This window comes from Genypterus blacodes, unplaced genomic scaffold (assembly GCF_046128005.1).
Source record: "Genypterus blacodes isolate CSIRO-AG114 ecotype Tasmania unplaced genomic scaffold, CSIRO-AGI_Gbla_v1 ptg000214l_1, whole genome shotgun sequence".
Lineage (NCBI taxonomy): Eukaryota > Metazoa > Chordata > Actinopteri > Ophidiiformes > Ophidiidae > Genypterus > Genypterus blacodes.
Window position 1 is genome coordinate 1,581,229 of NW_027467013.1, and position 26,457 is coordinate 1,607,685.

The following is a 26,457-nucleotide window of genomic DNA, read 5'->3' on the forward strand; positions in this document are numbered from 1 at the left end:
GTCCAACCCTTCCAGTCTTTGAATTGTATCCACACATTAGTCTGTTTAAAGATATTTTCTTCCTGGAGTTTGCACTTTATTGCTGCAATGTATCGCTGTAACCGCGTGTACCTTTATGAACCAGAGGGTGGCAGCATTTCCTCAGTAAATTGCTGAGTCAGTAACACTTTACATTCTGATTCAAACCCCATTGTTTGTGCAAAATAAGTGAAATATATGTGTGTGAAATCATGTTTGAAACACACTTGTATACCTGTGGGTTTCTTCTTTGACTTAAGTTGGATATGTGTACTGTATATATGTTATTTTGGATCCTACCCAAGGCCTTGTGCTGGCACTGAAATATTTATGGTACTTTTAGAATGATCAGTATTTGCACTTGCCACCATAGTGACCCTCCCTCCCTCCCTCCCTCTCTCCCCCCCTCTCTCCCTCCCTCCCTCCGTATTGCTCAGATAAACCTCAGGGATGGAAAGCTACGCTCACGCTTGGGCATGCACAACACACAACACACAACACACACACACACACACACACACACACACACACAGCACACACAGCACACACAGCACACACAGCACACAGGACACATTCCTGCAATACTGCATACCCCAAATTCACAGCAACTACAGACCAACCAGCATAACAAAGGCGTGTCACTGTACGTATGCACTTATAGTTTGCCCTGACTACTTTGTCTCTCTCCTTTCACCGTAACTGCAGGACAACCATTTAAATATCCAGTTTGGAAGACTGTCCTGTTTAGTTCAGATGAGGATGCAGAAGAGAAGATCATTTCCTCTTTTATGGCCCACATGCCAACATCCCAGTATCCTTCATAGGGTTGACTTGAGACTCATTAGTTAAAAGCGTTTCAGCCAAAGTTAGTTTAAGAGACGTTTAGGAAAGCAGGGAAATGTCAGGTGTAACGGTCATTTGGTGCTTTTAGCTGCCCGTCTGGACCGAGTTTGAGACGTTGACTAATAATCTCCGTTGGCCACATGGACCAAGTATCTTCCCGTCCTCCTGTTTCCATTTGATTTAAGCATACTTGTCGTGTTCATTAGATGTTGTTTGAAGGGTTACCATAGGGACCATTGGCTTTCCTGGGGCCTGCCACTGCCATGTTCCCCCTTGGAGAAAGCCCGCTGACTCTGTGTGCGTGTGTGTGTGTGTGTGTGTGTGTGTATATATGGCTTTTGAGACCCACAGTTGCTAGGATATGATCCAGTAAGCTTGTAATGGTAAACACGGGACACATGCATGCACACAAAGCATCATTTCAGATGCTGATGAGCATTTGGCACAAAGTTTGTTTCCTCTGGTATGTCCAACTATTGTTGATCATCAGTGTCCTATTATAATATATTTGTTTCTTCCAGTCATATTTTCTATGTAAACACATCAGCCATAATTAAAATAGTTAGTTGGTACAATGAGTCCAAACAAATAGATATGTAACGATATGTAATGTTTGGTGTGACCCACAGTTGATGTCATTTAGACATTTCCCTCAAAGTCTGAGCTCTCACATCCTGAGAGGTTCAGGAGCCGACGATGAAGCAGCCAAATGAAACTGATTTGTGCAAAGTAACTTGACAAAAATTACTATAAAAGCCACATTACACTGTGAGCATGAACAACACATTTCCATGTACAGTATCGACGTGAGGCACTTGGAGAAGCTATATGAAACCCCACATATCTGATAAGAAGTCAATGGAATGTGAGAGAGATAACTCCAAAGGAAATGCCTGAGAATGAGAACGTCTACAGAAAAATGTCTCTTTGATAAACTGCACTAAAGGAGCTTTGAAGGCAGAATCTTAATAACACAATTTAATGACGGTGGGACTCACATGTACATAAACCTCACACAAAAAGGAGCTCTGAGAGTTGAAATTGGTTCAATATTTAATGTTTTGCTCGATTAAATATGTAGATGGGATTTCACTTCAGGCTACTGTAATAATGTTCAACATGTAATGGCCTAATAAACAGATCGCCATCTGTCTCACTCGCCGCAAAGTCTGCTTCATATTTGATCAATAATTTCTACCCTTCATGTCCTCTCACTCATGTTCAGTAGCATAAGGAGCCACCAAGACTGTGGGAACAATATGGTGGAGAAGAAGATCCATGTTTTGATGCATTTGACAAATGTTGCCTGAAAGAATGAATTTGGTTTCTATCTTCTCCTCGTGTGAAATCCATAGAAGCATTCTGTATATCAAAGCATATGATCTGGCTTCTGTCTTCAAGGTCACTTTGATTGGATGATATTTTTGCTAACTAGGTTCTCAGCCACCAAGGAAATCTGACTCCAATCTCAGTCCCATTCAGTATATTTCTGACTGATCGCTAAGAACTCAGAGACCCTTTATGATGTCAGTCAGTGTTCATGTTTATTGTATGCTGCCTTATATAGTTCTCCCTGGAGAAGAGACCTCTTTTGACTAAGAACAATATGTATGAGAGATCTCTGTATCATTGAGCCATAGATACATGAAGGATATACATTTAGGTCAGTACAGTAATGCTATCATAGATATCAAGATATGCTATACACAAGCACTAAAGATGACCTAGATGTTGTTTTATATATTCTATATACTTCCTAGCCTTTATAAGAACCCGGTTTGAGAAAGCATTTGTGCATTGGTGTGTGTTGGTGATGTGCCAGCCCTTTTGTTTACATGTGAATCAATCAAAGTGCACGCTGTGATCATGCCTTCATGTTACTAAGGTATCATTAAAAAAATGACAATGGCTCAGGTCTTAAAATGCCAGGAAGTTATGGCAGTGAGCTACTGCATGCGTCACACACACACACACACACAGGACCCTGGCACTGACACACCTCAATGGAGTCGAGCCAACAGTAATATCATGAAGCACACCTGTGACTTCCTGATGTTGCTTCCTGTGATGTTGGCTGCCCAGAGTAGAGACTGTTGTTATTTCAGCATATTTAATGCTCCGATCATATAGCTGAGATCAGTCAGTGAGCACTGAGCGTTGACTGGTGGGAAAGGGGAAAGTGGGCCCCAACCAGTCAAGCTTTGGCTCCAAGACAGACTCAGAGAAAGTGAACTCTGCCGTGTTGTTTTAGTAGGCCAGCAGTAGAGAAGTGAAGGTGAGCCGTGATATACAGTGGAGGTCTTACCCAGAGAGAGAGGGGGGAGAGAGAGTGAGGGAGGGAGAAAGAGAGAGAGTAGGTGGGGGAGAGGGGGAGAAAGAGAGAGAGGAGAGAGAAGAAGGAAGAAAGAAATAGAAAGAGAGAGAGAGAAGGGGGGAATAGAAACAGGGAGGGAGAGAGAAGGGGAAGAGGGAGGGTGAGAGAGAAATAGAAAGAAAGTGAGAGGTGGGAGAGTGAGAGAGTAGAGAGAGAGGGGGGGGGAGAGAAGGGGGGAGAGAGAAAGAGAGAGGGGGGCTGGGGGAGGAGGAGGTGGGTTACAGTCCTGGAATGTGCGCGCGCTCCCGACTCCCCTCAGTTGTCGTCGTGACGCCCCGGACGCCTCGTGCGCGCGCACCTCGCGGCAGGTCTGGAAGTAGGAAGAAGCAGGAAAACGCTGGAAGCGGAGCGGAATGATGGCGGTGAGTACGGAGAGAGGGCAAGTTTGAGAGTGTTAGACCGGGACTATCCAGGCGTTACGGGGCGAGCTTTGGGCGCGCAGCACGATGAGGCGAGTGGGAGGTGAGAGGCTTCAAAGTTTGTTTGGTGTGTGTGTGTGTGTGCGTGTGCGTGGGAGCCGTCTGAAATCCCACGGTTAGTGCTCCAGCAACAATGAATAGAGGCGCTGGGTCTGAATTCAACTATCGGCCCGGTTTGTTCAACTTTCTTTCGCAGTTTTAGCGTTTTTTAGCTGTGTGTTGCTAATTCACTACAGCGCGTTACCAGGCGAAACTGATATGCTGAAAGTTTTATTCACGGTTGCTTCTGAGTTGTTTGAGTTTTAACAACAAAGTAGCTCAGACACACTCGAGTCGTCTGTTTGCTAACCAGCTCTCTGCGTTACCAACACTTAGTTCAAATTCAATTTCTTTCTTTCACAATGTTTTGATTCTTCTTGTAGGAGTTTGATCGTGACGTAATGGAATTCAGAGGGAATGTTATCATGTGTCTTTACTGAGAGGTTTTACTGGTTTGTCGTTTCTTCTAGATGACTTCGCTCTGAGTGCTTAGTTGAGACAACAATGCTCCGAGGACACTTGGCCGGGACCATGGCACCGTCTGCACAGCAGTAGCCGGGGGTGGAGGGAGGGATACTTCACCAACAGTTCTCTAAACGGAATTTCGAATTGGGCTGCAGACAGAATCGAGGGGGAAAATGATCAAAGGCGAGAGCAAAGCCGGCGAGAGAAGCCTGAGGAGCGCGTCCCCTCACCGAAACGCGTACAAGTCTGACTTCCAAGCCATCAAGTGTTCCTTTGATGGGGCTAAATCTGAGGGTTCCGCCAAGTTATATGCAAATGATCCCAGTGATACCCGGGAGGACTCGAGGGGGAGGCCATTTGGAACTCGAGTTCACAAGATAAAGAACATATTCCTCCAAATGGATGGCCAGCAACAGGAATGCCCAGATGTGAAAGTAACTGCAAAACCTGATTTGCCCCCAATTTCTCCACCGAAGGTTCCGTTTCAAGCCAACACACAAAGGGTTAATTTCAACAATGCTACAAGCCCAGAACCACTCATTTTAGATAAAGCTCCCAAAGGGGAAGATGTTGAGATTGACAAAGTGGCTTTGGCAGAGAAGTTTTCTGTAACCAGAAAGCTCTTTGAAAGGGGCAGCAAAGAGCAGCCAGGGACCGAGAAGCAGTCTCCAAACAGAGTAGTGAGTCGATTGTCCTTTGGAAGTGTCTCTGATGAGGGGAAAACCACAAGGAGAACATCTGGATCATCGGAAACCAGCATCAAATCAGAGCCTTCTCCTACGTCAACAGGTAAATGTCGACCAACGGAGAAAGCTGATGCGGAGCAAGGGTCAAAGGTGTCTCTGAATGCTGGACCCATCTCCAAGAGGCTGGAGAATTTTATGGCAGAGAATGACTCAGAAGGTACCAATACAACCACTGCAAAGGGGGGAAAGGTGTCTGCTAAACACTGTACCACCGAACACTCTCTGCCTACCTCTCCAACGAGGGACAGCTTCCACAAACCTACTTCTCCTGGTAAAGAAGCCACTAAAAGCCCTGTTTCACCCGTGACTGATGCCAGTCTCATATCTCAGAAGTCATGTGCCATTAACAAAACCTCCACCCCTGTATCCGCAGCGTACAAATCAAATTCTCCAACCACTCATGCCACTCACAAACCCCCCTCAGCAGAGCAAACACCTTCAGTCAACCAGGGGTACAAGCACTCCTCCTCATCCAGTGATGGCAAACCCTGTAGCCCGCCACCAAGGGATGGACAACAGCCTTGTGAGCAAAACGGTAACAGATCCAGATATTCCAATACGACTGAGAGCACCGTAGCGCACAATTCTACCAAGGACAAGTCGCCCAGCCAGGCCTCTTCATTGGATTCCAGGGGGGTGGGCATAGTACGGGCCGAACTGGTTGAAGTTCAGAATGAGTCTTCAGAGGGTGAGGAAAATGAAGACGAGAATGTTGAAGATAGTGTGTTTGAGGATCAGAAGGTGCAAAGCCCTAAAGACCCACCAACACATCCGAATAGGAGCTTATCAGCAGATAAACTAGGTGGTAGAACTCCAGCAGGAGTGAGTGATGTTGAAAAGGTGGCACAAAGTGTAGCAGACACTGTGGGTACAAGAAGTGTAGGATTTTCGGAGGACAAAGACAGATTCGGACTGAAAGAGGAGAGAAGGAACAACACCTTTGTGGTGAGTCAAGATGGTGAAGATGAGGATGTAGCAGAGGATGAGAATGAGCTGGAGGAAGAAGCGGCCTCTCCAGTAGTGTACGGGATTGAGAACGCGGCATTTGTGGACGACAGAGATGTAGACCAGATCCTCAGGGAAGAGGAGGAGGAGGAAGAAGAGGAGGAGGATGAGGAGGAAGAGGAAGGAGAAAACTGGGAAGAGGAGTGTATGGAGTATGGTGAATGTTTTGAGATCCCTGGACTGTCAGATGAGGAGGAGCCTCCCCCAAAGAGGAAAATCAACTTCTCAACAGAACCGCTCCTGGTAGGTGTTTTCTATTATGCTTACATTACTAATGACAGCTAGTTGTTTTCACGTGGAGCTGTTGACCAGTGTACTGAATGCAATGTGTCGTCTCAGCGGAGTCCCCCTGTGATGCAAGGTCTGAAAACATGTCACACAGCACCCATATTAAAAACCACAGGCTCACTGATTCAGCACCGACGCCTGAGCTAAGTGACACACATAACAAACCGGCGGAGGTGGAGAATGAATGCTTTTGTGTGACGTGTTGACATCGCAGCCGCCGCTCCACACTGATCTCATCAGACAAGCCGTGTCAGAAAAACGGTGATGTATTCAGTCATAGTGTCCAGGAATGCTGAAGTTTGGTACACTCATCTTCTTGTACATTAACCCCTGTAAAGATCAGAGGGGGTTGGAGAAGTCTGGGTTTTAGTCGGAATGTGGTTATATGGTATTTATGGCCAGATTGTCACTGCATGGAAACTTGTGCAAGCAGAGCCAAAGCTCAACCAGAGCAACAATGAGGAGAGATATACTTTACTGTGACTCGTCATGGTCACATCAGTGAGTCACTACCAGATGAGCGGTTTTGCTCTTGCTTAAATATCCCATTGTGGAAATTTGTCATACATACGTAATTTACACTTCTGACTAATATGGATATGTGGAATCGGGGGCTATTTCTTCTTTAGGTGATTTCCCCACAGCATGTGTGATAAACACTGTCAGTGTGTTTTAGGGGTGTGGTGTAAAAATAGAGGCTGATTGGTGATATCTTCCATTCTAACCATATCAAGCAACATTGCTAGAAAAAGGGAAGATAAATCACATCAGTCCGTGACAAACAGATTTTGGATGGGGCCCTCCAATGTGCTGTTATCTTAGGGTGTGGAACCCTCCACCCCCAGCCATCACAGCAGGGGGTCCTGGGAGAGGGGACCAGATACTGACCCCGAGGGGGACACGAAAAACAGAAGGGAGTGATAGACATGATGAACTCGTCTCTACAACTCACAACAATAGGCTAGACTGGTTTCAGTCTCTGTGGCAGGACTCAAACTAATCCTTGTAGCAGTGAGAGTGAGGACTGACCATTGACGTGTGTTTGGCACAGTTTGAAGTTGTGTATTGATACATTGTGAATAGAAACACTCATCTGAAAAAAGTGGTTACATAGGACATGACATCTAGTGTTTTATTTCCGGGGTGTAACTGATGTCTGCAGAAGGATGCTATATTTAGTGTGTGTGTGTGTGTGTGTGTGTGTGTGTGTGTGTGTGTGTGTGTGTGTGTGTGTGTGTGTGTGTGTGTGTGTGTGTGTGTCCAAAAAGGAGACTGAGATTTGTAGTTACAACTGCACAGAGCAACAGCACAAATGCAAGAATTTAACAAGAGCTGCAAGAGAATCTGTAGAGTACAAGTAACATTGATAGCCCAAGCATTTGGGCTATGAGAAACAGATTTCTAAGACTCATTCTCAGAGAGCTACTGGATTGTGTGAAACCTGCTCTGATAGCTTCTCATCTTAATATCCTGGGATGAGAAAAGCAAGCCTTTATTCCCCACGTCATTTTATGGAAAACCCCATTTCATGTGAAATTTGTCAGCTTGTAAAAACTTGCCCATGTGCACAAAACTTGCAATGGAAAGTTAGAGTTCCAGAGGGAAATGGTTTTCTGTCCATTTGTTACCTTTTGTCAGCAAAACACAGGGAGAACATGGAAAGTGAAAAACATGCTAAATGCAAGCTAACCAGAAAATGTCCACTTATTTGCTGATGAAGCTTCCTTTGTGCTTTTTGCATAAAGTCACATGGAGAGCTTCGTCAAAGCACTGATGTGCTCTTGGATCCAGTGTCTGGTGGTATGTATGGACAGATAGTTTGCTTTATGATGTACAGTGATGTACAGTACCCTTCAATCACAGCTGAGGACCTGAGCCATTCTGCCTCACAACACGATTAGGTTCCCTCAGTAACCTGAGCGTGGACAGAGGTGTCCTTTGTGTGAGAAAGACCTTTTCCCCAACCAAAGTCCATTCTCAGCATGTATCTGCAGGGTAGGGTTATACTTTATTTGAACCTTTAGGTCAGAAAGGTTTCAGTGTTTGTGTTGAGCACTGCGCACATTTGGGTGTGAGTTTTAGTCGGAAGTTGGAGATTATTTTGTTCTTGTAGTTTGTTTGATTACAGGATTGTTGTGGATATGCAGCAAATCAACCCACAGCCTCTCTTTAGTAGGACATTTACAGGCTGCATTCCCTCTCCTGCTGTGTCAGTGTATAAGTCTGTTATACCCTCAATAGGAGCACTATAAATGTTCTGCCACTGGTTAGTACGGGCATGTTCTTATCAAATAAACTTTAATCCTCCGATCTCTTTTGTCCTGCAGCGCACAACTTTGTATTTGCTCACACTCACCTTTGCCTTGAGCCCAACGGTATGGCCTCAAGCCAAGGTTTATAGAACAGGTAACACTCCCTGCGCAGGTGTGTTCCTGTTTGCACACAGTTTATACAACTATTCTCAGTGTTTTGTTGTATAAGGACCTTTATAAAGCAGGTTGTTATTAAATATTTACATTGATGCAGACTAGGACATTTGGAATCGTAACATACCAGTTGATCGCAACACAAAAGAAACCGGCTGGTACCAGGATGTGCACCTGCTGCTTTGCCCCAATTTGTCCCAGGAAGTTGAAGGCATTGTCCGCTCTCGAATACAAATGTTGTGGCGAGGGTTCATTGTAACTGAAAAAGAAAATAAATTGGGCATCTCTTTATTTGTTTGCCCTTTGGTTGATCATACCATCCACAACGGTCCGTGTTCAACTCTGCACCTTGGTCTGTTAGTTTAACTCTGTGTCCTTTCAATAAGTACTTTGTCCAGAGCTCCTTGTTCATGTGTCGGGGTAAAGTTGATGCTTACTGATGTGTGTCCAAATACTGTAGTGTGACTCCATTGGTGCCTGAAGGTGAAGGTGTCTACTCCTAGATAGTGGTTTATCAGTTACTCGCTTTTTATGACTTAGTGCTACAAGTTGAAGAACGCACAGTCGGAGTTACAGACCTAGATTATGTGATTATAAATGTCCATGTATACATTTTAATTATGTATAAAGTATTGTGTCACATGCATGTAAACAAAGGGACTGCTGTGAGAGAACACTATCTACCAGCGGTTGTGAGAGTAGCCCGAGGCTCTCTCCTCTGTGTTATGTTTTCCATTTCCTATCTGAGATCAGTTGGGTCTTCTGCTGTGCCTGTCGAGCCTCCGCCCTCTTCCACCAAGCAAAGAAGCACTGGGAAGATTTGGGTTTCCTCCAGGCACCTGCGACTGTGGGTGGCTGTCTGATAACATGGAGTGGAATACTAATGCAGCCGGCTCAATGCTGTTCATTAAAACAGCCTGGCATGGGATGAGTTTAGGTCTGATTGCGATGTCCCTAAACAGTTTCATTATATGATTACAAAGAAGCACATCAGTGGGTGCTGTGTTTTCACTCGGTTAAAACTGATTATTTGTCTTAAAGTTTGCAGCAGCTCTCGCAGGACAAAAGTAACTATTGTTGTCCATTTGCATACAAACCTGCTCAGCCTGTTTATCTTTGCACTACCTTGGATACGTGATTCCATTATGGAATTCTGCTCTTTTTCCGACTCCACCTCTTCCCGTTGTCGCTCCTACCTAAACACTGTGACCTTTGAGGCTACCAAAAATAAACTCTGTTGTTTTGGTTGTAGAAAGTCAGTGTGGATATACAAAATACTGATAATTCCAGGAGTGTGCAGATAGGATCACGCAGAACTCTTTACTGTTGTGTTCATACATGCCTGGAAAACTGGGCCCGGTGCTTTCTTTCCTCATAACCCCGTGATCCGTGCTCGGCTGCCAGCCCTGCCCCAGCGCACTCCCACACTCCCTGCGTTTTAATCGTCTGTCTTTCGCAGACCCGTTTACATGACGAGTTCCCCAATTCGGTGGTCAGCCCTCCATTTGCGCTGGCAGGAGATCTCTAGATTACTTTCCTCACAGTTGCTGACTCATTTCCCCACACTGGTATTTTGTTGTGCAGAGGGGGGAATGAGGAAATGGGGGTAAAGAGTTTTGGTTTGGGTGTGGGCACGTGTACATGTGTGCATGTGAGCACAGGTACGGAGGCCAGACATCTGTAGCTCTTACTGGGTGGATGAATGCTAACCGACAGACGGCCCACACACATTGCTAGGGGCCAGACTTTTGGAGAAATTGGAAACAGAATTGGAAATGGAACATGCCATAGCAGCTCACTAACCCACATCACAATTTCAGTGACCGCTTGAATAATTCAGGGGAAGAATTTGGCTTTGAAAGCAGTGGGTGTATCGTTCTGTGTGGAGCTGAAGAGAAGTCATTTTAGGTTTTCCTCTTTTACCTGTCAACACTCACTACATACCTCACCCACAGTGTGTGTTTCTCCCGGGACATGAATGCGACATGTGCTGAACAACAATATCAAATTGGTGTGTAAAGTAGAGACGGCGATAACGAGCAAGCTGTTTTTGTTTGGGCTGGTTTTCGGGGGCTGGCTAATAAAGAGGTTGATTTCTGTCGTTCTTGTGAGGAAGACAGTGGTTGAGTGATTAGGTTTCAGCAAAGAACAGAACATTGTTTGAAAAAGCCTGTGGAGTCCTTGGCAACAGGGAAGTCGGGAGGGGAGAAGGCAAACTGCTGTTGCAGAGGTACAACAGGGCCCCAGTGTGCAGGGCTGTAGTTCCCTTATTCTCTTATCCTGCATTTTGAAACATTCATATCCTTTCCTCCTGGTTTTGATAGTGTGGGAGTATGTGTTAAACATTTTCCCACACAGGTGCTAAGCTCGGCATTCACACAAAACAGAAATGCATCCAGTAAAACAAACCCATAGGTCCTGATCTGCCCTGAATACTTTGTTTTGTGTTGTCCTCGCTTACGTCCTTAAAGAGACAGTACCTAAAACGGCTCAATGTACAGTCAAGCATTACAAAGGTCTCCAGCTAGAGCTCAAAATTAAAATAATACAGATACAGACGCGAGGCAAATATGATTTCAATAGTTATATGATTTGTATTACTCCTGTCCGTTATGGTACAGGTGAAACATGGAATGTGTTATTTGCTGAAGCATCAAAGAGGTCTAGATCTATGATGATAATAATATAAGTAGAATAAAAGACAAAATAAGATGCTCAAGTGTAAATGGAATGGATTCACTGCTGCATTCACTACAGAACTGCAGCAGTGAGCGAAGTCTTCCGTTTCTTGGGACGCTGCCTGAATGAAAGGGACCTGCAGGTGCCTCGTATCCATATCAGCATGTGTAGATCTTATAGATAACACAATAGGATTCTGTAGTGGGAAGACATTAGCGTGTTATTTTAAAATGGAAACAGTAGCAGTATTTCATTTTGACAAATTGCAGAGGCTCCCATTCACAACCAAAAAGATCGGCTGAGTGATACGGGGAACTTACTATCTGTACTTAGTTTGGACTGAGTCCAAAGGCTACAGAGCGGGAAGACAGACAGAGGGAGAACAGGGCTGCTCCTGACTGGGTCTTCAGGTCCCGACATGCTGCAAGATGTAAACCTCAGACTGGAATGGAAATGTTTACTGGATTACATCATACCTACTCACAGCAAAGCTCTCACTGAATTCTGTAATCCTATATCCTCACTCCCTCTTCTTTATTTTCTAAATGGCCAATTTTGCTCGCTGTTAGAATGTTTAACCTGACGTTCTACTGTCGACTTCATGAGAGCATAAATGACTGGACAAGGATTAGTCACTTCCACATGTCTAAGGTCGTGCATGGCTTAGTAGTGCACAGCACAGTTTAATCTATTGACTTAATCAAGCCGGTGTTTCCCTTAGGTTAAGAATAAACTACGAGACAAAGGAATGATCTGTAAATGCTTAGTAACTCTACCAACTTTGTCCCAACAGGTGGTAATCTCATTTCTCATTAGTTGTAGTATCAGTGCTATGCAAAGTAAATAGCACATGGTGATGTGACATATATATAATTTTTCATGCGGCTGGTGTTGAGCACTTTCGTGGTAGCGGTTTCATTTAATCTGTATCAGTCTTTATTGTATCTTTATTTTTGTTGTGCTGATGACAGCTCCTGTCATCCACAAACTTTGATCCTTGCTGCATGCACTGCTTAGCTCTCCCCAGCTGTGTCCTACTTTCAGGACTGCTCAAGCTCTGCCATAGAGGGAGTGTGTGTGTGTGTGTTGTATAATCCCAACCAGGAAGCAGCCTCTGGGACTGGTCCAGTGCTTTGTTAGACCTGCCTGCACAGTTCACAGATCCTCAAAAGTCTAACAAATGTCCACAGTGATATGTATTTAGTTTTTTCTTCTGATGTAGTGCCTTAAGTGTTGTTGACACCCGATACATTCATCATCAAAGGGCTGTCATCTCTCTAAAGCTGTTGCTGAAGTGTTCTTGAAATAGTGCAGTAGACCTCTGATGTTCAGGTGTAAGGCTGTCATGTCTATGCAGTGTAATGCTTCCAGTTTCCAGGAAAAGACATCTCATATTTGAGCGGATACAGTTGGTTTCCATTATCAAGAAGCTGTTTGCAGATTCTGCCTGTAGAAATCAAAGGGTGGACTGTGTTTAATCTGCATCTTCATTTCTACCAATACAGGTATTCAACACCTACTCTAATGAGGATTATGATCGGCGAAACGATGATGTGGACCCTGTGGCAGCATCAGCAGAGTATGAGCTGGAAAAGAGAGTGGAGAAGATGGATGTGTTTCCTGTGGAAATTGAGAAAGGTTAGTGTTAAAGTCACACACTCAGTCATTTTCTACCAATCAAACACTTTTCGTTTTATCAATAAGCACAAATTTGACATGATCATTTCTCTGCATCAAGGTGACAATGGCCTGGGTATCAGTATCATTGGTATGGGAGTGGGAGCTGACCAGGGCCTGGAGAAGCTCGGCATATTTGTTAAAACCATAACAGAACAAGGAGCAGCAGAAAGAGATGGACGGTGAGTTACAGTACTGCATTGAAATGCTTTTAAAAGTCAAACTCTAAAGATTCCTTATTCCCCCAGGACCCAGACTCACGCTAATGGCTACTTCCACTTCTAAGCCAATTTGATGTTGTTGCCAGCTTGATGACTATGTACATTGCAGTGTATGGTTCTAATGACTGGGTACACCTCTCTGTCCTTCCAGCATACTGGTGAATGACCAGATAGTGGAGGTGGATGGCGTCAGTCTGGTGGGAGTCACACAGCTGTTTGCTGCTACAGTTCTGAAGAACACCAAAGGCACAGTGAGGTCAGCTCAAAGCTCTTGTACCTTCTTCCTGGGGCTCTAAAAACAACCCCATTAAAACGTTCTTAAAGTATGTTTCAGTATTGAAAGCCCAGCGACCATGGATTAAGAGAGGTTTGTAAAAATTGTTCAACTGACTGTGAGATTGACCTAGAGGACCGTGATATACTGTATGTTAATGATTTACTTTAGTCAAATGAAGCACACACATTTGACAATGGCAGGTCTGTACTAAATCCCAACATTTGCATCTCTCCAGTATATAGGGAGTCGGATAGCAAAATAGTCTATTAGTCTGTGATGGTACTTCATGTCAACAAGTAAGTTCCTTTGATATGACTTGAATAACTTGAATTCTCACATACAGGTTCTTGATTGGTCGGGAGAAGCCGGGGACACAGAGCGAGGTATCCCGTCTCATCAGCGAGACACTAGAGCAGGAGAAGAACCAGCTTCACCAACAGCACCAGCAGCACGACCACCTGGACGACCCCTACGAACCCTCCACAGAGGAGGTCAGTCAACTTGTCTGGGAGGCCGGAGAAGGCCCAGTTAACCTCTGTCGCTCTGTTACACCCACTCCAATCCCAGACATTCTAACAGGAAATGAATAGTTCCCGTGATTAAGCCACGTGGCACCATTCTGCTGTGTTTGCAAGGTGCAATCAACCACCGCCTGTCTGCTGGGGTTGTGAAATATATATATATTTTTGAGGCACAACCACCCACAGGCATTTTAACTGTGGAGATTGCGGACACAAAAGAAAAGTAGAGTGTGTGTGTGTGTGTGTGTGTGTGTGTGTGTGTGTTGTATCCAACAGAATGTTTATTACGTTTCACATGTCCTTCAGTGTAACTTCACTTCTGCTGCCCCTCCTGGAGTTTGGATATGATGTCATTTATTGTAACGTTCCACCTGGCCCATGGTGAACTGTAACACTGGGAGCGGTGTTGTTGACACATGGTGGGCACGCTTCATGTGTGGACCGGTGACTCTTCTAATGCTAGATGATGTCATCTTTCAGGAGGAGCACTATGAGGAGGATGAGGACAGAATTGAGGAGGAGATCCTTGCCTCTAGTTTCCTTCCAGGGAGGACCATAGATGTGCTCGAGCTGCCCGATACAGAGGACTTGTTTTTGCCCACCAAAATGAGCAACTCTGAGATGAGCTGCAAGTTTAAAGAGGTATTGCCCACATCGTGAATGTTGTGAGTGTTGTTCTGAAATGTAAATCAGATGGATATAACCGATCTGTTTCTATCCCTTAGCTCCAGCTCAAACATAGTGTTGTAGTCGCTGACGTAAGCCAACTAAAGGAACAGGTATGATCAAAACTAAATCAACACATTGTTTTATAAACCTTTGGTGATCTATAAGGATTGTATTTATGAATATAGTATTCTTTTACAAAGTATTTTATGTAAATAGTTATGGGAATTTGTATAAAAAGTGAAACCCTGACTTTTCATAGTGTTGTATGTTAAACAAATGTACTTCAGCCAACCAGAACAACAATCATTTTCCCATTTCTGTAAAGCTAAGGGCTTCAGAAGAGGACAAATCATTGTGGGATGCCAGGGAAGTTGCGCTGGAGCAGAAAATTGAGGATGGAAACAACAAGATCCTGAAACTGGAGAGTTACTGGATCGAGGCCCAGACTCTGTGTAAAACTGTCAATGAACAATTAGCGGAGACTCAGGCCCAGTATGAGACCCTGGACAAGAAGTACAATAAGGCCAAGAAACTGCTCAAGGACTACCAGCAGAAGTGAGTTTGTCTCCAAGGGCACAACGTTTTGGTGAAAATGGACTGTTGGAAGAATGAATCCCGTCAATCAACTGTTTAGTTTTTATTTAAACGGTCAAAGGCTCAATGACTGGACTGAAACCGTGTCCTTGTGTCTCACCCAGGGAGATCGACTTCGTAAAGAGAGAGGAGGAGCTGAAGAAAAGTTTGGATGAAAAGGAAAAGTGGTATGTGGAGCAACTAGAGACGTTGCAAGACAGGGTAAGAAAGCAGCTTAAAGAACAAACGCTCACACCGCACAAAGGACTTGATGGTGTTAATGATGGTGATGATGCTGTTCTGTCCATAGATAGCCGTGCTCGAGTCCAGAGGGCCGTCAAGTGAGTGTGTGGAGCATCAGCCTGGCCGGGACACAGGAGCAGAAGAGACTTCGCTTGGTCAATGCCAAGTCCCCCCTACACAATCTGTTGACTCACTGCTAGGTACATTCACTCGCATTCAGTGGAAGAACGATGCATGTGTCACAATTTCCCTGGTGTGTTTTGTTATATGAGTGAATGAGAAGGAGTTGCATACATTCACAAGTGTGTCTATATTGTATGAAAGCCTTGACATTGACAAGAATGGGATACAGCGTCTGTCACTTATGTAGTCTGAATTAGTCTTTTTGTGATTTCCTACAGATCAAGACTGGAATGAATTACTCCCAGAGACGGAGCGCTTGGACACCAGTGCCCATAAAGCCAAAGGCCTGCTGGCTCTGAAGGCCAAGCGTCAGCCTCCTTCACGGAGCAAACTGAAGGAGAACCTGGCAGTGTCCTCGTGTCACTCTCAGGTCAGTTAGGTTATTATGCTGAAACTGTTGTCATTTTTAAATGTACATATAAATGTCTTTTTACATCTCATATCAAATAGGTAGCTGACTATTAATTCAGGCTTCTCCTCTACCTTCTTTTTTGTGTGTGTAAAATAAATGTGATTTTGTTTGTGTAGCTCATACTAACAGTACCAGTTGAACAGAAACACTTTCCCTGAACCACTTTTTGTATTATTAGTACAGAATACAGTACAAGTCAGCACTTTTGATGGAAAGCAGAATACTGGTAAAAAGCCAGTGTCTGTCCTAAAATACAGCTGAGCATAGCGTTGTGTTCTTGTAAACACTGCTTACTTTTGTCTCAACAGGAAACAGAAGAGGAGGAGGAGCAAGAGGAACAGGAAGCTCCCAGGAGGAGGAGCTCCTTTCAGGAGAGCCTGTCCCTGCCAGTGCCCGTCTGTTATCCTAGTAATGGACAGAAAGATGATCCACCTGAGAGTAGGAATGGATCCAGGAATAAGCTGGAGCTTTCCAGCAGCCCATCTTTGTCGCCATCCCAGGGAGACAGTGCGGAGAGCATTGGAAGCCCCTCACTGTCGCCCCAAAAAGACAGCACCTCGCAACATTCCCCCTCAGGGTTCCTGCGCAGCACTAAGAAGAGACAGTCTAAAGGGAAGAGCAAAGAGCTCAAAGGTATGTAAGGGCAGAATGATTCAGCTTCTCACGCTGTTACTGAGCCTGCAGCCTGATTCTTTGTGTTCCATTGCAGAGGATTTAAATGAACCCCCATCAGGAGGAAAGTCCAAAAGACGATTCCCAGACTTCGGGTAAGTCTCCACATTCGTTATTATTGTTAGGTTTCAAATTGCCACTGTTGTTTTAACAATTGATCCAATGTTAATGATCCACACAGGGGCCTCCGGAAGTCAGGTGGCAAAGGGAAGAAACATGACAAGGAGGCCACGAGAGCATCTCTGGACAGCAGGTGCTCTACTGCTTATATTCAACTGTTACTAATTATAACATTCTTCTTGTTTGGGAGCAAGTAAGGTCTCAAGTTGGTTTTCTCATCCCTCTCAAATGTCAAGGGGTTCGGCTGAGCTGCTGGAGGAGTCTGGAGGGAATCTGTCCCCTGCTGAGTCCATGACCTCCATTCCTACCTGTATGCCCTTCTCCTGGTTTGGAGACAAAGAGAGGGACAGGGACAGAGACAAGGAGCCGTCTTCCTCCAGCAGCAGTCTACCGTACGCCGAGACCTGCAGCGAGCAAAGCCAGGATCGCAAGACCAAGGTAACACAATAGCAACATTAGACAAGCACAAGTACACTAAATGCACCAACATCTACTGGACCACTAACAACGCCCTGCCTGAGCTCACCGATGACTTGGTCTACTTTCCATTGTCATTATGTTATTTTGATAATTGAAAAGGGCAAATAAGAAGCGGACAATTTCCTGTTTCTGTACAGCTGTCACTCACCAGCTCTCCCAGTGAGCTGTGCTGAACCATGGTTAGAACAACTGTGCACATACTCTCTGTCATACTCGCTGCGGTTATGATCCTGTTTATTACATCTAGGACACCAGCTAAAGAAGGAAGGATGCTGGTTCTGCCACTGTGTCTGTGCGTGTTATGTGTGTGTATATTAAGTCAGTTGACACTTTTTGTCGGCTCTTTGCTGCTCTGACTTAACCATTCTTCTTTCAAACAGACAAATCTCTCCTGGTCCTCTTTATTCAGTCGCTCGTTAGATTTGGTACAGTATACTTTCTTCACCCTAGAACATCACTAACAAATCCTAGATCCACATCTCAGTGTTTCCTTTGTCAAAGCGTCTTTCAGTAGTTGTAGTTGTAGTTGTAGCGGGTATGTGGTGTAGTGTTGTAGCTGCTCAATATCCAAGTCTGGTAGCCCGTCTCAGAGGAAATGGATTAAGTCTACAGTCGTCCTGCTCTGCCAAATATTTCCTTTATTCCAGGATTTAGACTAATCCATGTCTGGTGAAGCAGCCGCAGATTAACTTGTACATGTAAACACACTTATTGTTTTTCTAACTTAATACCAAGTATTGCACCCTGGTCTGTTTGGAAACATTACCCCATACCTTCAGTGTTGTGTGTGTCGTTTGTGTTCGTCCTCTAGATGTGTGTAGAGGGTGTAGCTGTAGTTTTGTCGGTGTAGTGTTTGTTTGTCTAAGTGTTTTGAATATTGTGCTTAATCTAGACACGTGACCTCCCTGCCTTACCTGTGATGAGCCCTAATCTTTAAACCACTGATATGGATTGCTGTTGCTGTATTGGGAGTTTGGATGATTAATCTGATTAATCATTGCAGAACAGAGGGATCACTCTTTAAACTCACCCCTCCCTCCCCTCCCCTCCCTCACCCTCAGTAGCAATGCGCTTGTTTACCTCCCCTGTCAAAGACGTGTTTGTTCCTATGTTAATTGGGTAATTGCGTTCCTTGTCTCCACTTGTTTCCAGAGTTTGTCAGTCATAGACGATTCCAACCCTGCCAGTCCCAGTTCAGACCTCTCGGGGTTAGTCGCTGAACCCAATCTGTCTGGGCGCTCACACACTTTAATCTTCTCTTCCAGCGAGGTGAGTGCTCTTTCTGTTGCACAGTCACAAAAGCTGTGTGGGCCACCTTGATGCGGCTGAACGGAGACATTATCAAGCATGCTCTTTGAAACCCCGCCCCCTCCCCCCCTCCTTCATAGCTGATTCAATCATCCTGAATGGAAGAGCACAGAGGGCTGTTGCATGTGTGTCGATGCTATTTTGTGTTATCAAGAGAAGTCTTGTCGCTCTTAGATCAGCCGGGATGACAACAGTTTGTACTTGTGCCTCTTTCAATGGACAGATGCTTTGTTTGTTTGCTCTGCTGCCTGCTCAGTGTTGTTTCAATCTTAGTTAGGATGATAGTAGAATTCGTCTTTAGTATTAAAGCTTCAGTCAAACATGAAGATGCACATTGGCATGCTGCGGTGAATGTACCTGGTATCATGACTTGCTCCCTCTGCATGCTTAGTTTCATAATGCTGGATGCATAATGCGTCTATCCAGAGCAACTGTCTGCTCCCACAATCCCTCCCATAGGCTGGATATAATACACAACCATCAGCTTCACCGCATGACTAAACACACTCACTGTTGAAGGGGTGTGAAGAGAAGAAGAAGAGAGCTACAGTACAGCTCCAACACAGCATTAGTCAGAGTGGAGGGCTTTGTCAATCAGTCATGGTTATGTGTTCTGCTGGATTGATCCTCTCTGTAGCTCAGTGCTTGAGAATGACGGCTTTAGAAGTCAGAGCCAGAACAAATGTTCACCTGTGTGTTGCGCCAATTACTTCCTCCCTGCAGTGCTGTTTTTAAAACGTGTTCCACTTCTGACAGCTATTTATGTCACTCATTGATTCCATCAGGACTTTGCTCAGTGACCGGTTTTATGTATTCAATAGTTTAATTGTAAAAGTGGAATTAAACGCTGTGGTATTCAGTGTAAAATTCTAATTATGCACTTAAATGTATTACAATATCTATTAAACATTTTATTCACACTAACTTAAGGTCATACAGCCCAGGCCCGGGGCTCTACGTGCTCTTTGTACTACACTCTGTTTGCTGTACACACTGTAGTTGGCTTTGCTCCTTCAGTCGGGCGCTGGCCAACATCAGCAGCTACACAACAATTCAGCTGTGAAGTATTTGGGATGCATTTATTTAGCCGAAACACAACTAACAGGTTTCTTATGCAAAATTATATTGAAATTGTGATTTTGAGCATGGCCTCTTACTGGCATGGTGACTAGAACCACTGATCCAGACACACACACACACACACAGGTAGATGGTGAGAATTCTAAAAAGTAATGAGTGCTAATACCTTTTTGTTCCTTTGTAGACTTTAGATGATGAACCACTGCCCACAGGAAAAGAGTATCAATGGCAGAACCGCCCCGTAGCTGATTGGACTAATCAACAGGTCTGTCATTGGTTGATGGGCATAAATATGGAGCAGTACACAGCTGAGTTCACCGCCAAAGGAGTGGACGGCCAGCAGCTCATGCAGCTGGACAGCGACAAGTTAAAGGTGAAAACAAAAAAACTTTTCAAGATGCAGTAAGATGGTGAAAGTCTCTCTAACACTCAAGTCTTTGTTTGGTCAGCGATTATCAGCTCGTGACTGCCACCCTGTGGTAACAAATAAGTCTGATTCCCATTACCTTCACATCAGTGAGGGAGATCATGTTTAGAGCAATAAGGAGCATGACAACATTGAATTGGTACAATGACTAGAGAATTAAAAAGTATCTGTGTGCTATTTTCCTTCAGGTCCTTGGTGTGTCGAGTCAGAGTGACCGTTCAGCCATCAAGAAAAAGCTGAAGGACATACGCAGAGCCCAGGAGAAGCTGGAGAAGCAGAGAGAGAAAAGGGAGAAAGAGGTCCGGCGCAGCGGGAAACTACCACTGGGCACAGACTCTGTCTGCTGAGGACGCCTGTGTCCATCATGAACCCTGAGCAGACTGTTAGTGCCATCAAGCTCATATCTAATGGAGCCCCATGGTGCACAAGTCATGGGTAACCACGGGCGATGGCACAGTTTGAGGTTCTGTCTTAGCGACTGTTTTTGTTGTGAATGTTTTTGGTTTCGATTGTTTCTCCTGGATACATTTTCATCCATTTCCCCCCTCAAACAGTAAAGATAATTTTAATTGTAATGATCCGTTTACACTGGGAGAGGGAATGTCAAAACAATGATAAAAGGTATGTGACCAAAAAATGTAACCAAACATTTTTGACCACTTTAAAGCTGGAGGCTGTAATTGAAGGTGTTTTTAGATGAGGTGTGGTTGTTGCAGGCGAGGGACACATTAACCTGTTCAAGTCAAATGTTCACACTTCTGCTTATTCAACATTTGATTTTATTGTTGCAACTATAAACTGCCCGCTTCCACAGACAAACGTCTCGCCGGAACAGTTGCTGTACATATAAAAGCACTATATTTGTCTTTCAAGCTTCAATCGACGACGTTTTAAATGTAAAATGACGTTTTATACACGTGCCTGTTAACTGCATAACTTTTTTTTAACCTAGGTTCATTTTATACTTACTTGTTTCTACTAAGTAGAATAGTAATGTTATTGTGTTGAATGTCAGGTAAGGAGGTGGATGCTGCTTTATTCTGTCCCTGACTGTGGCTGCTGGGTGATGCACTGAGTCGCTGACATGGTACCGTGATGTACATAGACACATGTAAATACACGACATGCTGGTCTACACCTCACTGGTCCAAAGAATCAAATGTGCCTGTGACGAGGACTTGTCTGAGTCGGAACACGATGTCATGTGTGAGTACGAATGAACGCGCACGATTGAGTGTTCACAGCCAAAACGCAAACGCTTCATCTTCCTTCAATTCAATCGATTGACGGCAAATACACTTTTTCCACCCCCTCTGAAATTGAAACGTGTCTTGATACATTCTGTACTTCAGTATCAATAAATTAATTTTCACTTTATGGTTGTGTGTTTTCTGTGTCGTACTATACGTAAGATGATCACAGGTGCAAGGTTGCAGTTTGATGTTGGACTCACTCATGTTTCATTATTAAACCCACTACAGGACAGTGAGGCGTTCCAAACAGCTGTTTATGGAGTTGACAGAAGTACACAGTAAGTATTACAGTAGCTTATCTGAAAGGCGTCACAACTGTACAATCAGAGCAAACCAAAGGTGCCTCTGTGGGAAATAAATACCATCTCTGTTTTGTAGCATCATTTCAATACATTGTAATCATTTATACATTTTTTTCCTCCGCTTTATAAATTCAGTCGCTACAATTTAGTGATGCCGTTTCCTTTTCTTAATGACAAGAAAACAGACAGATTACCTGTGGCACCTAAAGGTAGGACCATCGTGAACTCATGCATAGATTGCTCGGTGTGATGTAATCTTGATATCATAATTGACATTTTGTTAAGACTTATTCTGTTCACATTAACAGAGCTTTTCTTGAGTCTGTACGTAGATTTTGTGAGCATGGAACCCAAACCTCAATCCCATCTGACTTAAATAATCATTTGAAAAAGGTTGACTTCACTTTAAGACCCAGACTGTTTATGCTTCACTCTGTTACTGTGACTTGGATGAAGATCAGAACACATTTGATGAGCAATGAATGTAGAAATGCTTCACCAACCTCCCCTTTACACTTAATGCTGCTTTTTGTTTAAGTTCCCAACATTTTGTTCTTGTTACAGATGATCCCTATATGTTAAAAAATATATACATGTATAAATAAATAAAAGCACAATGACTTTTCTAGCAGTAGAAGCGTCTGAACCTGTGAGCTGCAAACAGATTGACCATAACAGATTGACCATAACCACTAAATTGCATCTTCAGCTAAATAAGAGCGGCTAAGCAATCAAGCAGAAACAAATAAAAGCTAAAAACATGTTGTCACTGTAAACACCTTAAACCGTAAACAGTTAAGGAATTAAGAAGTGCTGTGTGTAGTGACCAGATGTTATTCCTTAAAGCAGCAGCACTAGAAAATGTTTTGTACTTTGTGTACAAAAAAGAAATCTTACTTGACCATTGTAACATCCCCTCCACACACATACACACACATTCACTCATTTACCACAGCACGCCAACTAAATCTTGCAAAACACACACACAACAAATGTACTATACGTCTGTGTGAAGTCTGAGCAGTGAGGATCTAGGAGCTACGAAACGTTGTCATGTCCTTGGGCTCTTTGCTGGGGACACACCAGTCGTCGGCCTCATGGATGGTCTTGTAGTGTTTCCAGACGGACTTGTTGTACACCGGCAGCCTCTCCACCGACTCTGTAGACAGCGCCTGGCGGGCGATGGAGAGAGGAAAATTAGAAATGCAGGTATATTACACATTTATTCTCTTGTCCTTTAAAGTGGAAGTTTGTGCTCGTTACCCGGATGTAGATGATGGCGTCGGTCCCGTAGCCCTCCAGAGAGTAAAGCTTCAGGTCCCCTTGGAAGTACCTGGCATACAGGCGAGAGATGGGCAGGCCATACCCGTAACCAGCCTGCAGACAAAAGAAAGCATTGTTAATTTCTCTGCAATTACCTGGCTGTTATATTCCAAGATTGCCTTAACTTTTCCGTGGTAAAGTGAAGTTTGAGACGGTGACTCAGCGACAGTAGCAACACTCGCTGCCTGGTTTCCTATAGCAACCAAGCTGTGGAAATAATTAAACGCTTCACCAACTCTTCACTTGCCAAGATGGTTTGGTCCTGAATTCTCCTGACCACAGAAACACTTTGAGTTCCATTCAATTCTATCCATTGACTAGAGCAGCTAGAGAAACACTGCTCTATATGAATCAGCTCACCAGAGGGGCCGCCCGCGCTGCATCGTTGCTGGGTCGAGGTGCGGTGGAGTAGGTGTAGGTGAAGAGCCGGTCGATCTTACGCAGTGGGACGCCTCCCCCGCGGTCGCTCACCTGAGGAAGAGGAGAACTTGTATGAACGCCGTACGCTTCAATGTTTCAGACAGCGTGCAGAGCAGCTTTTACCTTCACTGTCAGATCTTCAGAGCCCAGAGCGACCTGTGCTTTGATAGAAGGATAGTCCATGGAATCGCCGTATAGCTCCATGGTGGCACGCATGGCGTTCTGCAACGATACAGCACGCACTTAAGAGGAGCTTCACCGTGAGAAATGCATCATGGGTAACTATGCTGCTGCCAGTGAGGAGGAGGAGAGTTACCTTAAAGAGCTCAAACACCATGTGGTACAGATGGGATGGAACATAGACCACGGTGGTGGGACTGTCCTTGTCTTTCACTGTTGGGGGGAGAAAAGATGCCACGATCTGATTCGCCCAGCATGTGCCACATTTTTAAAGTTTGTCTGCGTCCATGTTACCGTTGACTTCCTCCAGCTCCAGCTCGGGGGAGTTCATGTAGTAGCGGTCGCAGAGGTTCCGGGCGTTTTCGTATGCGTCTGCGGGAAAGAGATATTTTGTTAAGAGAGAGCCGACACAGTTTAAAGTTTAATCGTGATGCTGCACGTCATCGCCCGCTCACCTTTGATCACCTCGCTGACTCGGCAGTTTGGATCGATGCTGCCGATCTGGTTGGGGTGGGCGGGATTCAACCTCACCTTCCCACCGAAGAGCAGAGCTGGAAGGACACGCACGTGATCACAGGTGTGTGTAGTGAGATGTGTGTAGTTAATCAATACACAGCTGTGTTTGCTCTTTCATACAAAGTACACGTCTTATCATGTTTGTTTTTAAGAGAGAGAGGGAGGGAGGGAGAGAGAGCGAGGTTGGCTGTGCCTTTCAAAATGTCTTTGGGTGCGGTTTCTTCAGAAAAACAAAGATCATGTGCACCGAAAAACAAGCTGATGCTGACAGTGCAGCTTTAACTTAGCCGCCCTCCAAAGTGGCTCAATCAAATATGCAACATGAGCCCTTGAGCAAACATGTAGGACTGAAGTTTCACCTCATCGGCACACAAGCAGGCCCGAGTCCAACACGCTAACAGATCTACTCACTGTGCTGGTTGAGCAGCATTCTGATGGAGATCCGGCTCATGTAGAAACGATCCAGGAAGTACTGAACGTTCTGGCTGACGATGGGGTCGGTGCCGTACGTCTCCTTGTACTCCACCACTCCCTGGGCCATGGTCGGAATGACGTCATTGTGTCGGTTTCTAACATTTATGACAGCGTCTGTGAAACTGAGCGAGGGACAGTTATACATCAGAGGGTTCACAGGACAGAACAAGAGCGTCTGTGTGGCTCAACTCACTCGTATGTCACTTTCTCATCATCTGCATTTTTGTCTTTGAACTCCAGGATCTCTTGGAGACTTTGCATGTACCTGGATGAAGAAGACAAACAATCAATCTCCCACGTAAGTGCCATCATCATAGACATGAGCGAGAACAGGGTGAGCCAAACCTTCATACCAGCTCTGGACCAACCGGACCGATGGCGTCCTGAGCAAATTATCCGGCAACAAATTGATCTCCTTCATGATGTTTGCCAGCCGCACCGGCAGCTCTTGTCTGAGGAAGACGACGGAGGTCTTCTCACAGCCGTTCTCTGAACCTGCGGGTGCAAACAAAGTGATTCATGTCATGTAACGCGCACATGTGGTATGTTAGGATTCAATGTCAGTTTCATGTCGGTGCGGCTTCTAACCAAAATCCAAAAACTGCTTCATGGAAAGAGGAGATGGGGAGAATTTGGAGTAGTAGTCGATGTCCTTCCCTATGGAGATGCTGCTCCTCAGGAATCTTAAGATCCTCATCCTGTCTGATCCAGATCCTCACCTGTTTGGAAGTATAGTTGCATTTGTCTCAGCTATCATCAACATGTCAATCTCTGCCTGGTCACATGACAAACATTAGGTAATGGTACTGGAAGAACCAAAGACGAACCAAATTTGGCGTTGTAACTACGATTGTTTGGGATGACATCACTTTGCTAGTTTGGTGACATCACTATTGTTTATTTAGGCACTTTAGAGCCTGACAGTGTTATTAGCAACATTGGAAGCGACACAGGGGTCTTGACAGTACGTTTAACTTGACAATTTCGTGCTTATTTAACTATTTAGAGGAAGATTATCTAGTCTTGTCGCGTGCGTAACATTTAAGGATGCATTTTAGCTGAAGAGGAAGCGGGACGCACGCGCCTCTCTAGGCACAGGATTAGCTATGACATTAGCTTCTTCACCGCACTGCAACGCGCCCGTTAAAGTACCGTCCTGTCACCGAGCAGCCTTGTTAAACAGGTTCACACACGGAGTTTATTACAGCTCAATGTGCGAAATAATGCGATAATATGAGCAGAGTCCGTTGTTTATGTCGCATACCGATGTGCCAACATGTCCAGGTGGCTCAGCATGGAGTCAGGGGCACTTAGCTCATCCAAAGATTAAAGGTGTCCAAGAGAAAGACGTGTAGCACTTACGACCGTGTTTGGTTTCCGTCAGCTTGCTTCTTTACCGGTAGATTCTTCTTATTCTCCAGTCGATTTATTTAAAGTCCTGAGTGTTTAATTGAAGTTCGTAGCGTTTCTTCTTTGTCGCTCTTACGGATTAATTTAAATTGCGCTGAAGAAACTCCGGTGACATGTTCCGAATGATTTACGCGATGGTTTGTTTTTATCAGCGTTGGTATTTTAGTACAAAAAATATTTTCCTATTTTAAGAATCGTAACTTCATGCAATCAGAGAAACTGTTGACCTTAGTTTATCAAAATAATTACTTTATGTAGACTGTCAATCATATTAGTTTAATTTGATCCAAATAATCATTTTTCGCATAAAGAGGTGTTCAATTATATACTTTTTATCCTTTTGTGGTGCTGTTCAACATTTACTAACAAAATGTACAGTACCTTGGTGTTATTTGGACCTATGGTTATAAATAA

The 26,457-nt window shown here is 44.4% G+C and overlaps 2 protein-coding genes across 7 annotated transcripts; one reads left to right on the forward strand and one right to left on the reverse strand.

The window, feature by feature from the left end:
• Positions 1–3,474: 3,474 nt before the first annotated feature.
• On the forward strand, positions 3,475–21,542 carry ppp1r9ala (protein phosphatase 1 regulatory subunit 9A-like A). 4 transcript variants are annotated; one of them, XM_076169900.1, is made up of 19 exons: positions 3,475–3,597; positions 4,164–6,152; positions 12,808–12,940; positions 13,041–13,161; positions 13,352–13,456; positions 13,821–13,968; positions 14,479–14,640; positions 14,724–14,777; positions 14,993–15,222; positions 15,366–15,462; positions 15,551–15,683; positions 15,885–16,036; positions 16,387–16,711; positions 16,788–16,845; positions 16,932–17,003; positions 17,107–17,308; positions 18,503–18,619; positions 19,923–20,111; positions 20,354–21,542. In XM_076169900.1, exons 2-19 carry the CDS (start codon positions 4,332–4,334, stop codon positions 20,510–20,512), a joined length of 4,278 nt encoding a protein of 1,425 aa, XP_076026015.1. In that variant the 5' UTR covers positions 3,475–3,597; positions 4,164–4,331; the 3' UTR covers positions 20,513–21,542. The 4 variants fall into 4 exon arrangements, with proteins under 4 accessions (XP_076026015.1, XP_076026013.1, XP_076026017.1 ...); XM_076169898.1 differs by having other exon boundaries at positions 3,525–3,697; XM_076169901.1 differs by lacking the exon at positions 3,475–3,597 and adding an exon at positions 3,739–3,827.
• Positions 20,826–26,453, reverse strand: pdk1 (pyruvate dehydrogenase kinase, isozyme 1). 3 transcript variants are annotated; one of them, XM_076169907.1, is made up of 12 exons: positions 26,425–26,453; positions 25,222–25,352; positions 24,987–25,128; positions 24,827–24,898; positions 24,571–24,755; positions 24,099–24,194; positions 23,938–24,015; positions 23,780–23,856; positions 23,587–23,685; positions 23,404–23,514; positions 22,984–23,097; positions 20,826–22,892 (listed from the first exon to the last, which is right to left on the reverse strand). In XM_076169907.1, exons 2-12 carry the CDS (start codon positions 25,328–25,330, stop codon positions 22,752–22,754), a joined length of 1,224 nt encoding a protein of 407 aa, XP_076026022.1. In that variant the 5' UTR covers positions 25,331–25,352; positions 26,425–26,453; the 3' UTR covers positions 20,826–22,751. The 3 variants fall into 3 exon arrangements, with proteins under 3 accessions (XP_076026022.1, XP_076026024.1, XP_076026021.1); XM_076169909.1 differs by lacking the exon at positions 26,425–26,453 and adding an exon at positions 25,996–26,396; XM_076169906.1 differs by lacking the exon at positions 26,425–26,453 and adding an exon at positions 25,898–25,968.
• Between the last annotated feature and the right edge of the window lie 4 nt (positions 26,454–26,457).

What these genes read in the sequence shown, in the direction of transcription:
- ppp1r9ala (XM_076169900.1), top strand. Translation starts at nt 4,332, where the DNA reads ATGATCAAAGGCGAGAGCAAAGCCGGCGAGAGAAGCCTGAGGAGCGCG. An exon ending in CTCAAGGACTACCAGCAGAA is followed by an intron (nt 15,223 to 15,365) that starts GTGAGTTTGTCT and finishes TGTCTCACCCAG; the next exon opens with GGAGATCGACTTCGTAAAGA. An exon ending in GAAGAGCAAAGAGCTCAAAG is followed by an intron (nt 16,712 to 16,787) that starts GTATGTAAGGGC and finishes GTTCCATTGCAG; the next exon opens with AGGATTTAAATGAACCCCCA.
- pdk1 (XM_076169907.1), bottom strand. Translation starts at nt 25,330, where the DNA reads ATGAGGATCTTAAGATTCCTGAGGAGCAGCATCTCCATAGGGAAGGAC. An exon ending in AATGCTGCTCAACCAGCACA is followed by an intron (nt 24,195 to 24,570) that starts GTGAGTAGATCT and finishes GTGTCCTTCCAG; the next exon opens with CTCTGCTCTTCGGTGGGAAG. An exon ending in ACGCCATCATCTACATCCGG is followed by an intron (nt 22,893 to 22,983) that starts GTAACGAGCACA and finishes ATCGCCCGCCAG; the next exon opens with GCGCTGTCTACAGAGTCGGT.